Below are 16,798 nucleotides of genomic sequence, written 5' to 3' on the forward strand. Positions count from 1 at the left end.
TGTACGTGTCTTGCTGACCTTATTAGATTGGAGACGTGACACATTGTTTGTCACCAAACAATCTTATCGACCTTGGAATATAGTATACATGTATTAAATAGGTTTGGACATGGCTCACCATTTGTCATGTTAGAAGAACACGTTAGAAGAAGAAAAAAAAACTAACACCGTTGGTCAAAGAACTAAATTTGTGACATTTCGAAAAGAAAGAGAGAAAAATTGATCAAAGTTTAGGATAAAAAGAAAATAAGCCACAAAAATATATTTAACCCTAGAGAAAATGTTACTAAAGAGACAAAGAGAGACTAATAATCAAATCTTGGCTAATTAAAAAGTTAATTACTCACTGCATATACTAAATTGTCTTAATTATCCCATGATAACCAATTAAGTGAATAAAGAAATAATGAGAATTAGTATATTGCATGAATAAAATATAATTGATGCAATATATATATATATATATATATATATATATATATATATATATATATATATATATATATATATATATATAGTTTTATATTTTAAAGTCAGAGAATATCCAAACAATTAAAGTTTACTAGGCCCATATATAAAATTTTGGTTTCAAAATATTGTAAACCAAGAAAGAAGAGTAATTTATTTCACCTTATTGTCAGACATGCATTCATGGATTACAGAAATGAACATTTTTCTTATCAGAAAGACAAGAATTATTGCTTCGCTGGGCCCTCAACCTCTTTCCAGACAGATAAGGTTGAATTCATCTCAGATAAGGTTTTGGTTATGTGGAGTTAAATTAACTTAAATCCACTTTTTAATGAGAATCATGAATTAAAGTTTATCATGTTTAGAATACGTAGAGTGTTAATGTCCCACTTCAAAGTGTGTAGTTCTGCTGGATCGTATCAATGTCAAGTCCTTTGAGCTTCACGACAGACTCAACATGACCCTTTAGAGTGTGAACCTCCCTTAGCCTGGAAACTTCTGCACGTTTCCTGGCCTGTTCTGCAAGTTCAGACAGCTCCCTATAGTCGTTTCTCTCATTCAAAATGTCATCAACAGTTTGAGGTGGATTCAATCCATGCAATGTGCGTTGAGCTGCAGCCCACTGTGCTTCTCTTTCTCCCTTTCCATAATCGTTCTTTGAGTTGAAAGCAACCCTATTCTCAGTGATATTGTTCCAAGCCTTTCCAGTTAATGCATATCGGATGATGAACTTCAGAATATCCATGGGAATATAGAAAACGATGCTGTAGAGCCAAATCACACCAGCCCAACCCCATCCAATGCCTTTAATCTTTGCAAATTCCCAGTTTGCATACACAGCTATGATTGTGGCTATGAGCTGTGCTATAAAAAAAGCAACGACAAGAAGCAGACCAGGGCGTTCAACGTAAGACCAGCTCCTGGAGCGTGTCACAAAAATGAGTGCTTGACTTACAATGCTCACTTGAAGATAAACAGCTGCCGTGAGCTCGCCGTGGCTTTCCCTGATGGATCTCACTCCGAATTTGTCCGAGAAAAAGTTAGATGCATAAGCAGCCCAGAAGAAGACAACGGTCATGATAGCTAGGTAGGCACCGAGAACAACGCCGGTAAAGAAAATCTCTCTCAACTTCCAGGAATCTGGCACTGGAGATGGCTTCACCCTGTCTTTGGAAATGGTCATGATGGTACCATCATTCAGAATGGCAATGATCAAAACCATGAAGGGTGAGAAGTCAAACTTCCAGATCAGAGCAAGCAGCATAAACCCTAACACCACTCGGATGGTAATAGAAACAGCATATATGGTGTAATTCTTCATCCTTTGGAAGATGGCTCTGCTTGTCAACACAGCACTCACGATCACACTCAAGCCAGGCTCGGTGAGAACTATGTCGGATGCACTTCGAGCTGCGTCAGTTGCATCGGCAACAGCGATCCCAATATCAGCTCTTTTGAGTGCAGGTGCATCGTTCACACCATCTCCTGTCATCCCACAAATGTGTTTCCTTTCCTGGAGTCTCTTTACTATCTCGTACTTGTGCTCAGGGAAGACACCGGCAAAGCCATCAGCTTTCTCAATAAGTTCATCAATGGGAAGTGCAGCAATGGACTCATCCTTATGCTGACCGAGGAGGGATGAAGAAGGATACATGTTGCTTCCCATGCCAAGTCTGCGACCAGTTTCCTTGCCGATGGCTAGCTGATCACCTGTAATCATCTTAACGTTAACTCCTAGATGGAGAGCGCGCCTTATAGTCTCAGCACTGTCATGCCTTGGTGGGTCAAAGAGTGGCAACAGACCCACGAACTGCCATGGTCCTCCAGCACTCTCCTTTGTCTTTTCTGGCACCTCTTGTTTCGCCACAGCAAGCGAACGAAGACCGCGGTCAGCAAATTTACCAATGATGGATAAAGCCTTCTTCTTCACTTCTTCCCGGAGGTTGCAGAGCTCGATAATCTGTTCTGGTGCACCTTTGCTTACTCGGTACCACTTACCTTCACTGTCTATGTATGTTATGGCTGTGCGTTTGTCCACCGGGTTAAATGGCAGAAAATGCACCTCTGTAATGCCATCTCTAGCCTCTTTTGGATCGCCCAACATTCCAACTATGCAAGTATCAATAGCATCCTGGTTTTCAACTCTGGAGGCCCTAGCCCCAAGCAAAATTACTGTATCCTTGTCAGCATCTCTTGAGAAAATCTCAATCAAAGACTTGTCCACTGTAAGCTTGTTAAGTGTTAGAGTGCCAGTCTTGTCACTGCACAGAACATCCATCCCAGCCATCTCCTCAATGGCTGTCATCCTCTTGGTGATAGCACCTTGCTCAGAGAGCCTGTGGGAACCGATTGCCATTGTTACTGACAACACTGTAGGCATGGCAATGGGAATCCCTCCAATCAGAAGGACCAAGAGGTTGTTGATTCCGCTCCTGTACTTGCGGTGCTGAATTGGATACATCACCACAATTTCAATGATCATCCCCAAAGCAATTGAGCAAATGCAGAAGTTTCCAATGGCCGTCAATACCTTTTGGAAATGCCCAACTTGGTTAGTGCTGTCGACCAGGTGAGCAGCCTTACCGAAGAAGGTATGAACCCCAGTAGCGATTACAACTGCTTCAATCTCTCCTTGCTTCACTGTGGAGCCAGAGAAGACTTCATCGCCGGGGTTCCTAGTAACAGGTAATGACTCGCCCGTGAGTGCAGACTGATCAATCTTGAGGGAATCTCCTTCCAAGAGACGAGCATCAGCTGGAATGATGTCTCCCAGTTTGATGCTGATTATATCTCCCGGTACCAGTATGCTAGCGTCCACTTCAGACCACCTTCCATCTCTCAAAACCTTTGCTTTCGGAGCAAGGCCTGCCATGAGTGCTGCTGCAGCATTGCCGGCGTTGTTTTCTTCAATGAAACTGATGGTTGAGTTGATAAAGAGCAACACCACGATTCCAACAAAGTCTTGCCAGTCTGGGGGCTCACCCCCTCCATTTGCCAATGCAATGGCCATGATGGCTGCGGCTTCCATCACCCATGACAAAGGGTTCCACATAAAACCCAAGAATTTAAGGAGCTTGCTTTCTTCCTTTTCCTCCAACTTGTTTGGTCCAAAAACCTGCAATCTCTTGTCGCCTTCCTCATTCGTCAGACCTTCCTTCGTACAACTCAGTTCGCGGAACACTTCATCCACAGGAATCCGCTCCAGATCCACTGCCTCGTTCTTGATATCTTCGAGACCTCCCATGTTGTCGTTGTTGTTGTTATGTTAACGAGAGAAACAAGATGGTTGCTTGAGAAAGAAAGTGTCACAGATGGGTATATATGCACAAAGAAATGCTAATTATTTTGGTTCTTCGCATGTGAGTGAGAGTTTCTCTCTCTACAGTTATTCTAAAATCACTCCTTCCCACTCGTTCACTAACAAACTAGCTCTCTTTTCTTTATACTTCTCAATCAAACTCATCCAACCTGAACCGTTCATTCTTAATATTACCATCATTTTGGAACAAAGCTGAGAAAATTTGCGATCAAAGAAAATTAAAGTCAAATCTTCTTCGTAAAATAGCCAACCCCTCATTTCATATAGCACTGAATTACACATTTCCAAATTACACACTTCGATTCTCTCCATTTCCAATTGCTACCATGGCAGCAGAACTTGTTGGTGGTGCTCTTCTTTCGGCTTTTCTCCAGGCTGCGTTCGACAAACTGCCTTCACCTCAATATGTAGACTTCTTTCCTCGAAGAAAATTTGATGAGAAGCTGCTCGGCAATTTGAACATCATGCTGCATTCTATCAATTCTCTCGCTAATGATGCAGAACAGAAGCAGTTCAGAGATCCACACGTGAAACCAGGCTTTCATGTTTCCATATCATGCTAGAGCTTCTCAAACCAGCAATTACAATATACATACACATATACATAAATGCCATAGACATGTTCTTTATCAATGATCACGTACATCAGTCACTTAGCGTAGTCGATTGAAGGTAAATATTACACAATCCAAAGGCTCGTGGGTATTATGGGTTTGAAATTTTGAATGTTTACGCCATATAAATAGTAGAAATTGCTTGCTTATAGTACAAAATATACTTTTAAAAGAAGCTGAGACACATCACGGAAGAATTTCATTAACTCTTATTCATATATACACTCTAAACAAAGCATAGTAATCTAATATAAAAGAAAAAATTATATTATAAAGTGTATAACATCAAACTTATTTTATATATTGAAAATACATATTCACACCAGTTCTCATGTTCTTGATTCTTAACATGAAAATACAGATTCCTGAATGTATTGAAAAGCCTTTCTAGGATAAAATGAAGTTATGGTATTGAGTGGACACAATATGAATGGAAACAGCTCTGAACATTGGGTGCACTAAGAAAGGCTTGTTCTGGATTCTGTTTCTAAGGAGCTGTGATAAATATAAGCTAATGTTATGTTCCCTTTTCCTTAAACAGGTATGTTTCTTTCTGGTTTACTTTTACAGAAGACATGAAACAATGATCCTTGTGATATCCTGTCATTGGAAAAACAATGGGAGAAGGAGTGTCTAGCAAAGGTAAACGACCTTGGAAGTTTTCTCAATGATTCTCTCTCTCTCTCTCTCTCTCTCTCTCTCTCTCTCTCTCTCTCTCTCTCTGTTTTATATGTTTTACACAATGATTGCTTAGGTTAGTATCAAATTTAGAGAACAAGCTCAAATGTGATAATTGTTTTCATGAAGAGTACTGAAGCTGGAGAAATTGAATTATATATAATCAACCAAGCTGTGAAACCCCTACTTATGCATCATAGGCTATTGGTAGAGTTATCTTTTGACAGATTTTGATTTTAAATTAATGATATTGGAAGACCAGAAGCTCTGCTAATCACACTATCTTTTGACAGTATCCTTTTCTATATCTTGAGGGAGCAGAAGACACCCTCTTTAGAGATCTTCCTCTTGACCACTATTTCTTTCTTGAATCAAGCCTTCAGAAGAGATGGTGAGGTGGCTGTTTTTTGAAATACTTAGGGTCACGGTGTATTATTGCAAGCTACTAAAAATGGTTATAGATTACATTGATTACTCATTAGAATCATTGTATTATTGCAAGCTACTAATTTTCTTCAATTAAATACATTTTATAACTTAAATACTTAACAAATTATTCTTATGCATGCTTGGATAAAGACAAGCATATCTATCATCTGTCTTTCGAAACCTCTCTGTGGTGTCCATACCAAAATATAGAAAAACAAATTAGTGTACTAAACTACTTATTGATGATGACATCATGTGCTCCATGAAGACAGGTCGGGCTTGGAAGTATAGGAACTCGACTCGAAGCAGAGGAGCTCGATTGGAAACATGGTAGCTCGGCTAGAAGTAGGAAAACTCAGTTGGAAATAAGGAAGCTCGGCGGGAAACATGAGAGCTCGACTGGAAATAGGACAGCTCGGTTGGAAACATAGCTCAGTTGGAAGCAGGAGAGCTCAATTTGAAGCATGAGAACTCGACTGATATCATAACCAACCTAGCTTGGTCCAAAAATACAAGTTCCAAAATGTTAAAGAAAAACCTATACAATTCCACATTACTTTTATATATTTAAAAAAAAAACATGAAAACTAAAGTTGGTCTTGTCCATGGACCCATGTTGTAAACCCTTAGGATGGTTATCATCATTCCTTCCCTCTTGAAAGGAATTGTCCTCAGACCAAAAAGGGTGTATTAAGATCCATAACTTCAAATGTTTATTACTTCTTGGATCAAATATCTTTCTGCAATAAACATCAAACATAATCCCAATTAATTTTTGGTCCATAAACAAGGTATATACAAAGACAACATTAAAAGAGGGTCTCATTGTATTTTGGACTACATCTTTAAGAGAAACTAGAAAGCCCATTTCATAAAATCTTTGGTATATCCACTTTGAGTTAGTTGTAAACTAGGAGGTAACAATAACTCAAGATGTTACTTGGAAATATTTGTGGAGGAGTTTTAAACAATGGACGATGGAGGTGGAGTTGCAATATTTTCAAGAGAAAAGTTTGGAATAAAGAAAAAAACAATTAATAAATGGAAAAGAATTTAAAGAATGCATAAACAAGTATATAATATTTGCTACTCCTAGCAAAGAAAAGATGCAACTCTTCAATTTTCTTCTCCCAAGCTAAGTATGATAATGCACTTATCTTCTCACAAAAAAAAAGAAGGAATGGAAACATGGAAGCTAAATTGGAAGCATGGGAGCTCAACCGGAAGCAAGGGAACTTGGTTGGAAGTAGGGGAGCTCAGTTGGAAACAGGGAAGCTTAACAGGAAAAACATGGAAGCTTAGCTAGAAGCAAGAGAGCTTGGCTAGAAGCAAAATGGCTCCATTGGAAGCATAAAAATTCGGCTGGTAACATAACCCGCCCGACATGTAGCTTGGTCCAAAAATACAAGGTCCAAAATATGAAAGAAAAACCTATACAATTCTACATTATTTATATATTTAAAAAACAGACAAACTCTAGTTAGTTAGGCTTGTTCATGAATCCATGTTGTAAAGCTCTTAGGGTAGTTGTCAAAAGAACTATTTATTGAATGCATGTAATTTGAATCATAGGTTTTTGAGAGGCCTTCACTATCCTTCATCTTAGAATGCAGATTTCAGTATAAAAATCCGATTTTCATGATAATGATTGCCTTGTGTTGATATTGTCTCTGGTAGATATAGGACTTTATTTTTCCTATACTTAACAACTAGGATTCGTTTTCATTCCTTTACTCCTAACTTCATCCCTATTTCTGCAATACTCACCAACTACAACTAACTAACTATGGCTAGTTATTAATTCTTACACATGAAATGGTCTCATTCCTTTCCTCCATTTCTCCTGTACACTGTCATAAAAAGATGTTCTGTCCCTGTCATTAACAAATTTTTCCCAACTATTTTCTTTTCTCATCTTTGCCATTGATGCCTTTATATAAAGTATGGATCCAGTTGCTGATATGTGTTCGATTTCTTTTCTCTAATCTGAGGCATATGAAAGAAATGATCCATTCATCTTTTTCATATAACAGCCATGAACCATGTGGATGAAACAGGTTAAAATATATCAGTAGCAGATTAGCTATTTAAACCAAAAAGGATCCATGTATTTGTTTTTCCACTAGTGCATGATCGAAATACTGCTACCTCTATGTCCTATGTAGCTGTTCTTGTATGAGAGAAAAGAATCTAAAGAAATAATAGCATAAAGAATGCAATAAGAAATAGGAATGTGTATACTTGTGTAAATAGTTGTAATATTTGTTGAGATTCAATATGATCTAGAAATATAAAGTAGTGTTACAATCCTACACAAAACAGAATACCAAGAGTGGGTTAGTAGGACAGAAGAGAAAGGCTGCATGGTAAAGGTTTGTCATTATTAATTCCTATGTATGTGCTGTCTCATGCAGCCATCATCCATTAAAGGTAAGAAAAGCATTATGGTGGCCAATGTAAACAATCATTTAATATATAATTTATACCTATCCACACAACCCACTAATTTCATATGCTGAGCAAAGTTTGGAGGCTGCTCGTTTGAAACTTATTACTATCTTCTAGATAGTATTGTTAAGAAAATGACATTGTTTAAGGCAATTCATAAACTTTAAAATCAATACACTAAACTAATTAAATGAAAAGAATAACATAAAAATATTACTTATTATACTTATATTGAGCTTCTACTCTGATATTATTTGGAAATTGTAGATTTATTTGTTTATCTAAAAGTTTAGAGTCAAAAAGTACTGATTAGAAATATATTTTTAATAATTATTTAACGGATCCTAGTATAAAGTAGAAGTTCAAATAGATTTTCACGTGAGGTCATACTTCTAGAAAGGTGCTGACTTGGGGAATGAGCTTTAAGATTAAGTTTATCTAATTAGCACTATTGCTCTGAAACTAAAAGGAAAAGATTAAGTTTAGACTATAGATATGTATCTTGTTATTGAATATATTACTTTTTCTTAGGGTAAATTAGTGTATGATTAAGTGCTTTCTAGAAGAAAATCTTTAGACCCCATCAAAGATTTTTCCTTTTGAAAAAACAATGTAACTTTATAGTTGCCAAATTAATAACAAGAATGCATCAATGTGAATTACTATTTTACTAATCATTCATTCATGATAGGGATGTGAAGAATCTTTTCAATGGGAAAACAAAAGGAATGCCAAAAATGGGGTTTAACCTAAAACTTGTTGTGTAAAGTTATTTAGGTTTTTTATTTCCTACAAGGACTTTTAGAGACAAAAAAAATAGTTTTTTAAGTAGAAATAATTTATACGTATTAATTTGTAAGTTTTCGCAAATAACTTTTTCAAAATTTTGTTTTTATTGTATAGAAAATTTCGTTGACTTATGTCCAAAATCCAACGTTAGTGTAAATTAAAAATTATAATAATAATAATAATAATAATAATAAATTCTTTATACGTTTGTCAAACTCTTATCTCACTTCGAATGATGAAAATAGTTTCCTCGGTATGCTTAAAAGCTTGTCAAATTATTTAAAGCGTGCTTTGAAATTTTCATCCTAGGCAATAAAAAAAGTATATATTCAATAGAATCTCAATCTAGTTTATACTTAATTTCAGTGACTTTTCCTTAATCAAGTAGAAAGTTATATATAATGTAGTAGTTAGTTCTATTCCAAGTCTTAACCATTGTAATGTGAAAGCTAATTTAATAGTCTGTAATTTTATTTTTGTTTCTTAAAACTTGTAGGTTAGATGGGTACTTATCTACAATATTATGGCAGTATGTCAAATCATAAAGTTAATTAAGAAATCATCTCTCATGAATACTTGTAATGTCCTTATCATGTATCTACCTTTAATTTTATTTTTATTTTTGTGCTTGGAAATGTAATATTTAATCTATTTAATTGTTCTGACTTTCAAGAACACCAGGTCCTGTGCTTAATAATTAATTGTAATAGTATTTCAAACATATGTGTACAAGGAAATCAAGCTTTACCAAAACCTGAAAATGTCCCCTATTTTTATTTTCACATTCTATAATATTTTGAGTATTTCTAACGTTATTTTAGTTGGAATAGAACTCAATCAGACGAAAAATATGAGATTCAATTCTATAAATAAAAAACTTAAAAAAATAAGATTGTGATAAGTTGTATGAAGAAATCCCTTGTAATGAGAATAAACGGAGAAAAAAATTTAAAAAAGAAGGTAGTTTTCTTATTATAAGGAAATTAAATTGTTAGAAAATTATTTATTTATTTTTATTACATATAAATATGTGCATAAATTGAGCTATTTATAAATTAATTATTTGAATTTGACTTATTTAAATTCTCAGTTATTTTTTTATGGGTTAAATATGTTTTTAGTCCCTAAATTACTGGCCGTTTCTGGTTTTGGTCCCTGTTTCAAGGTAAGGTACAATTTCGTCCTCATTCTTTTCGAAACGTTCGTTTTAGTCCTTGAAAACTAAACACTGTTTAAAAATTTGGTCCTCATTTAGCAACAAATGAGGACTAAAACCAAAATTCCGAGGACTAAAACGAACGTTTCGAAAAGAATGAGGACCAAATTGTACCTTACTTTGAAAGAGGGACGAAAACCAGAAACGACAAATAGTTTAGGGACTAAAAACATATTTAACCCTTTTTTTATTTAATCAAGGTTAAATTTAGTTTTAAAATATATAAATTGAATATTTTTCATTGCATGGTTTTACACTAATTCAAATATGTTTGAGATACTAAATTAATAAATTGAAAAATAAAATATATTCAAAACTATAAATAGCCCAAATAAGACAATTTTATATATCCTTTTGAATTGGATCTTTTTTTAAATGAATTCCATTATTTTCATAAATTATTTTTTATTCCAATTAAGGAATCTTTTTACTCAATTATGTAAATAAAAAATTAAGTTTGAATTTGATAGTTTAACTGTGTATATATATATATATATATATATATATATATATATATATATATATATATAGACATTCAAAATAAATGAAAATATGTCCTTCATGTTTATTGGGCAAGTGATAGCTAGTTGATGCATTAATATTCAATTATTCGGTTTCTTCCTAATGAGGTTTTTGATTTGTGAGCCTAATCCATATTATATAATGATCAAAATGCCAACATGTTGTGCTTAATAATAAACTAACATATTATTCTTTCCCATTCATCAAGGTGATGGGAATATACTTTTTTTTTTAATTTAAAACTTATTCTTAAAGATATACATAGATTGTTGTACTATAGATATATATAATTTCTTCTAGAGAAAGTCCATGCCTATGGGCACATTCATTAATTCTAGAATAAATCAATGAAGACTTAAAATCAAACACTTTCAAACTCCATTAAGCTTTTTGGAAAAATGGTGGAAAGTGGTAATTTCCGCCATTGTTAGTCATCATTGCATGCACCCAACTGTGTAGACTAACTTTCCCACTTACCCAATATTCTTGGGTCACGCAGATTTTTTGTAGGGTCAAGTGTGTGCAATATTAATTGAAAATTAATTAATCTCTGAGTAAAATATTAATTAATAGTCAATTACAAAAATGGAAAAAAGATATGGCATTTTACACGAAAAAACATCATCAAACTAACCTAATTGTGTTCGTGAATCATGGAATGTGAAACACATGAACGGCTAATTAACTCGTTCATCGGTTTTCATATTAGAAATCATTTAATTTTAAGCAAATCAATTAATTTAATTAATACATGTTTTTATTAATAAGTTTCTTAACTGAAAAATAGATATTTTTTTTTCTTTCTTTCTTCAACTTTTCATATTCCCCCTCTTATACTCAATATATAAATGTTAAGAACTTACGTGGAATACTTGATTGCATTAACAACTCATTGATTTTGACAATATTCTAAAATCACATGTATAACACATAAAAAAAATATTTTATTGATAAGAAACTTATGTAATATCCACTCAATTAATAAGAGTTTTGCTTTTATTATTATTTTATATAAAAAATGTAGATCTCCATAATATTTTAATAAAGAAAATGTATAAGTTTTTATATTAACTAATCACGTTCTTTCTTGAAGAACGTGAAAGAATATAAATATTTCTTCTGAAAAGTTAGACACAATACATTTTAAAATGAAAAAGATTAAGATCCTTGCATTACATATATATCACTTTTCTTCCATGTACAGAAACAAAACGCACATTCATTATATCAGTCAAATTGTGTGCGCAGAAATGAAGCAACTTTTCTAGAACTGAAATGGCTGCTACCTTTTTAGGTTATATGTATCAAAACCAGCTGATAATAATTAATTTAAAATCCATAGTTATCAAGCTAATAGATTGAATTAGAAGCGTTAATTGTAAACTTATATGCTGAAAATTTGATAAATATAAAACTCTACACATCCATAACGTTTTATATGAATCGTATATATTATTAATTAATTGTAGCTTTAATTTTGTATTAATTTTTTATTAATTTTAACAATTTAAAAAATAAATAAAAGAATTCACGTGTTCAATTACTAAGATCAAATTAAAGAAAAAAAGTGAGTTACGGTATAAAGTTAGGTAAATTAACACGTGCTTTATTAGTTATAAGTTAGTTAAATAAGTCCTATGATACCCTCATACATTTTAAATTATTATTGACCTTTTATAATTGATATCAACATTCTCTTAACTATTATCAAACATTTTTAATTACTCACTCTTGCAATTTGTCTTTTATATTCTCCTACAAATATTTCTAAATATCATTTACAATTATAATATATATCATCACACATAATATATATTAATATATATTAATATATATATATATATATATATATATATATATATATGTATGTATATGTGAAAAATCACTCTCAAGATTGTGCATAAGGATTCTCAATGCCAACTTGATAAGAAAATAATTAGATTGACTTCTTTACATTTAGGAATATAATAATGGCTAAATGCGTCTAGGAGGGCAGTTAGGTTAATCAAATATTGCCTTGCAGTATTATTATGGTATAAAAGAAATGATAAACCACTTTTTAATATGTTTGGTTCATTAATTAAAAGTGAGATTGTTTAGCTAACAATGTATAAGTGTGGAGTATGTCAATATACATAACCAATGAATTTGGTTACCTAATTCAAATATCTAGTAATATATTAATAATATCTTATCTTATGAGCACCATTATTAATCATCAATTAATTTTATTTATAGATAATTAATATTAAATATTTTTAATTTATTGACAAAATTTATTAAAAATTATTTTATTAACAAATTTATAGTTATTGATATTTTTTTAATAAATTTGATTTATTGACGAATTTTTCTTATTATCGATAAATTTATTTGTTTATAATTTTTCTTTTAATTTAGTCATAGTGATTTTAAAAGAAAAAATTGCTTATATTGTGTTTGTTTTTATATGTCTATTGTTTGAGCGGATATATGAAGACAAATTTTTCATTGACTTTCGTGTTTGTTTTCATCCATGTGAGGGGATTTGATAGAGTTAATTTGTGTGAGAAAGGAAATAAGTAATTTGTATAAGTTGCAAAGATTGAAAAAGATGAATTATCTATTTAAATGGAAAAAACAAAGCTCTTACTCTATTTTGAACAACAAAGCTCAAGATTCCTGTCACGTCTCATTAATTTGTATAAGTTGCAAAGTAATTCGGCCATTTTGTAAACGCTCGTTAATTAATACATGAAAGGTCGTTCGGCCATTTATGAATTTCTGATTCCTTTTATATTAAAACTGTTTTGCCTTATCGATTAATGTGATTATTCTAAGTATATAGTTGATGACTGTATAATTTTGGGATGTTACAATTCCTGGAGAGCGTTGTGTGAGGTGAAATCAAGTATAGTAGTGGTAATGGAATGGTGGAACACTAAAAAAGATCATAAAATTATTGACAGAAAATTTAAATTATCAAAGATTTTATAAATTTTAAATTTTAATTACTGACAAATATTTTATTGATAAATTCATCGATAATATATATTTATAGGAAAAAAATTGTTGGTAATTTATTTTATTTACCAACAGAAAAATTTGCCAATAAATTTGTTAATAATTAATATTTCATTTTTTGACATATTTTTATCGATAATTATCGATATATATAAAACTTTGTTGATAAATATTATCAACTATATTATTACCGACGAATTTTGACCATCAATAATACATATTTTTCTTGTAATGATCGATTATGGAAATATGGATATAACTGGTAGAATCGATTATGTAGTCATTAAAGTGGTAGAATCGATTCTGATTTGGTATAATCGATTATGGGAATGTTATGAGAGTGGTAGAAACAATTCATTGCTATTGGAATTGATTATAACCACTTAACTGAGCTCGTTGTGCTTATCGACCGAGCTTGTCAAGATAAACCCAGTTTGTCAACCTTGTCGAATTAAACTAAGTTTGTTTGTTGAGTTTGAGTAGCTTCTCTTTGTTGCTAGCTTGACTAATTAATGATTTTAAACTATCACATCATTCACAAACTCTCACAAATTTTTTCTTTAAATCCCTTTTGTTAATTCTTTCAAATCTCTTAATCCAAACAATACTATAATTCTTTTTCTATTCCATAAAATTCATCTAATCACTCTCCTTCGCCCCTAATCTCCCTCACTCCCTAATTAATACATAATCTTAAGATTAGAAATACTCCCATCATAATGTCCCAAAACATCGAAGTAATGAAAACAACATTTTGCCAAAATTTTCATGCACACTCTAAGCCTCATAAACATTCCCAAATCTACCACATTTCTTACTAAAAGAAGCCATGACAAGAATTGTTTTTTTTTTGTCTTTTTGTTTTTGTTTTTTTCATGTAGGTGTTGATTGGAAGTATTCCCCCGTCAACCAAGCCTCAACTTTGTCCCTGCCTTAAAAATCAAATATATTAACAAAATAAGAACATTAACTTTTTGCCACTTTCATGTATCATACGTAAGCCCACACAAAAATTATAAGTAATTATCGTAGTTATATGCCTTTATAGAGAAAAACAGTTAGCACGCAATCCGCAGAAGTGTGAAAAACATTACAAGACAAAACAAGGTTCGTTGCCATGTGAAACAAACATATGTGCGTGTATATATTACTTTCTCTTTACGTTACTAAGTATCTTTAACTTCAAACTTTAACCAATGAAATAGAAAAATAATAGCATCATTTATTATATTATAAGGTGTTCAAAAATATGTTTATATTTTTAAAATAATCTCTTTGGTTTTGTCATATTTCATAATTAATGATTTTTTATTGTTTTACTTATAAATATATTATAAAATGCGCAAATTATAAAAATATTGTTATCATGTTACTTATATTAATTTTGGTTGGTCGGAATATTTACATTATAATGAAATTGCAAATAAAAATAAAAATTTAAATAAGACCTCTTTTATTCTAAAAATATAAATAGATACAAAGTTAGAAGACAGTTGTTTGACGACAAAATAAAGAAAAATAAATAAATAAATAAGGGTTTTGTTGTCACTATGTATATGCATTATGGATGAAGTGAAAGTGTAAACATGTTCCATATGGTCATTGGTCAACAGAGGTGTGAACCAGCCCTGAAAGTAACATTTAAATAATTAAAATTCATCACAATTTAAAAAAAATTAATGAAAGAAGATAATTATATTTTTTATAAAAAAGTTCATTTATTAATCACTTTTTTTTTATTTGGAAAATTATAACTCAAGATAATGTTTAAATAAAAAACAAAAGCCAAATTGTTGGTGGCTGTTTGTATCTTCTTAGTTGTGTATAAATATCACCAAACTCAGTCTCATGCTTCTTGAAAGAGAACAAAATAATAAAATTCAATAAAAAAAAAGAAAGAAATCATGCAGAAAGAAGAACATGAGAGTGTGGAGGAGTGGTTGGTGTGTCCAAGCTTCAGCGCGTATTCCTCCAACACGCTCGACGATATCGCGGATCAGGTCACGCGAAATGACGATCGCTTCGACCAAAACGACACCGACTTCGAGTTCGTCGCGTTTCGTAAGGTCGCCGACGGTGTGTTCCTGGAAGCGGTGGCGGAGGCCGAAATTCCGACGTTTCCGATCTTCGACCGTGATCTCGCTGCAGAGGCGGAGAACGGCGGCAGAGGTCGAGATTCCGGTGAGGAGGCCATTCAGAGTACGCTAGGGAAGCTTCTGCTGGAAGATTCGACGTCCTGCTCGTCTTCGGAGGTGGACGACGAACTGGAGAATGTTCCGCCGGGGACGTACTGCGTGTGGACGCCGAAACCTTCTCCAGCGTCGACGCCGTGTCGGAAGAGCAAATCGACGGGATCGTCGTCGTCGAAGCGGTGGAAACTTCTGGATTTACTGCGGCGGAGCAACAGCGAGGGGAAGGAGTCGGCGGTGTTCCTGACGCCGTCGGTGAATTCGGTGAAGAAGGGAGTGAAATCGGAGAACGGAAAGAAAATTGTTGCGAGTGGCAGAGACAGTAAGATGTTTCCAGCGATTGCGGCTATTGGTGGCGGTGGTAAGAGGTTTCCGGCAATTGCAGCGGTGTCGGCGCACGAAGCGCTTTATGTAAGGAACAGAGAGATGCGGAGAGAGGATAAGAGAAAGTCGTATTTGCCCTATCGACAGGATTTGGTTGGGTTCTGTGTCAATCTCAACGCCATGGGCAAGGCCTTCCCTCTTCTTTCTTGAATTTTTATTTTTATTTTTTCCAATTCTATAAGAAAAAGTTAAGCTAAATTAAATGGATTGAAATATCTTAGGCGAAATTATGATAGTAAAAATATAGTATAATAGTGTAATGCAAAAGTTGCTAAGACGAAAATTGAGGTATCAGACGTCAGATGTCAGCGTTATGAGGAAAATGTTTGAGATGTGTAAGTTGTCTGTGTGTTACCTCTCAGAGACGATGTTATGGCAGAAGATTTTAGGTCTGGTTTCTGGTAATACTGTAGAATTTGTGGTAGTTACAAGTATCTAACGAAACGAGTAAAACTGTTATAGATGATTAAATCTTTCTTCTTAAACTTTAGATTTATGTTTTTCAATAACACATTGTGATGGTTTAAATTACTAATCATTAATCATTCTTTAGTACATTTTTCTTTTTTTATTAATTTGAATCTAAGAAAGAAAAAGAAAATTAGTTAAAATTAAAAAGAATAATTAATGAATCATAGTTTTCCTAAAATAACAAATGTAAATGAATTACTAATATAGAGGAGTAGGAGAGTTATAATTTTACTATATTTGATTCTAGCAAATAAAGATTTAGTTA

At 32.9% G+C, this 16,798-nt stretch overlaps 1 protein-coding gene and 1 pseudogene across 1 annotated transcript; one reads left to right on the forward strand and one right to left on the reverse strand.

Annotated features, from left to right (window-relative positions):
• Positions 1–862: 862 nt before the first annotated feature.
• LOC124819713 (plasma membrane ATPase pseudogene) lies at positions 863–4,423 on the reverse strand (annotated as a pseudogene).
• A 10,891-nt stretch (positions 4,424–15,314) lies between these two features.
• On the forward strand, positions 15,315–16,571 carry LOC124836721 (uncharacterized). Its single transcript, XM_047311896.2, has one exon. It carries the CDS (start codon positions 15,394–15,396, stop codon positions 16,210–16,212), a length of 819 nt encoding a protein of 272 aa, XP_047167852.1. The 5' UTR covers positions 15,315–15,393; the 3' UTR covers positions 16,213–16,571.
• The last annotated feature ends 227 nt before the right edge of the window (positions 16,572–16,798 follow it).

The sequence above is a fragment of the Vigna umbellata genome, chromosome 4, assembly GCF_029865625.1.
Source record: "Vigna umbellata cultivar VRB3 chromosome 4, Vumbellata_1.0, whole genome shotgun sequence".
Taxonomy (NCBI): Eukaryota; Viridiplantae; Streptophyta; class Magnoliopsida; order Fabales; family Fabaceae; genus Vigna; species Vigna umbellata.

What these genes read in the sequence shown, in the direction of transcription:
- LOC124836721 (XM_047311896.2), top strand. Translation starts at nt 15,394, where the DNA reads ATGCAGAAAGAAGAACATGAGAGTGTGGAGGAGTGGTTGGTGTGTCCA.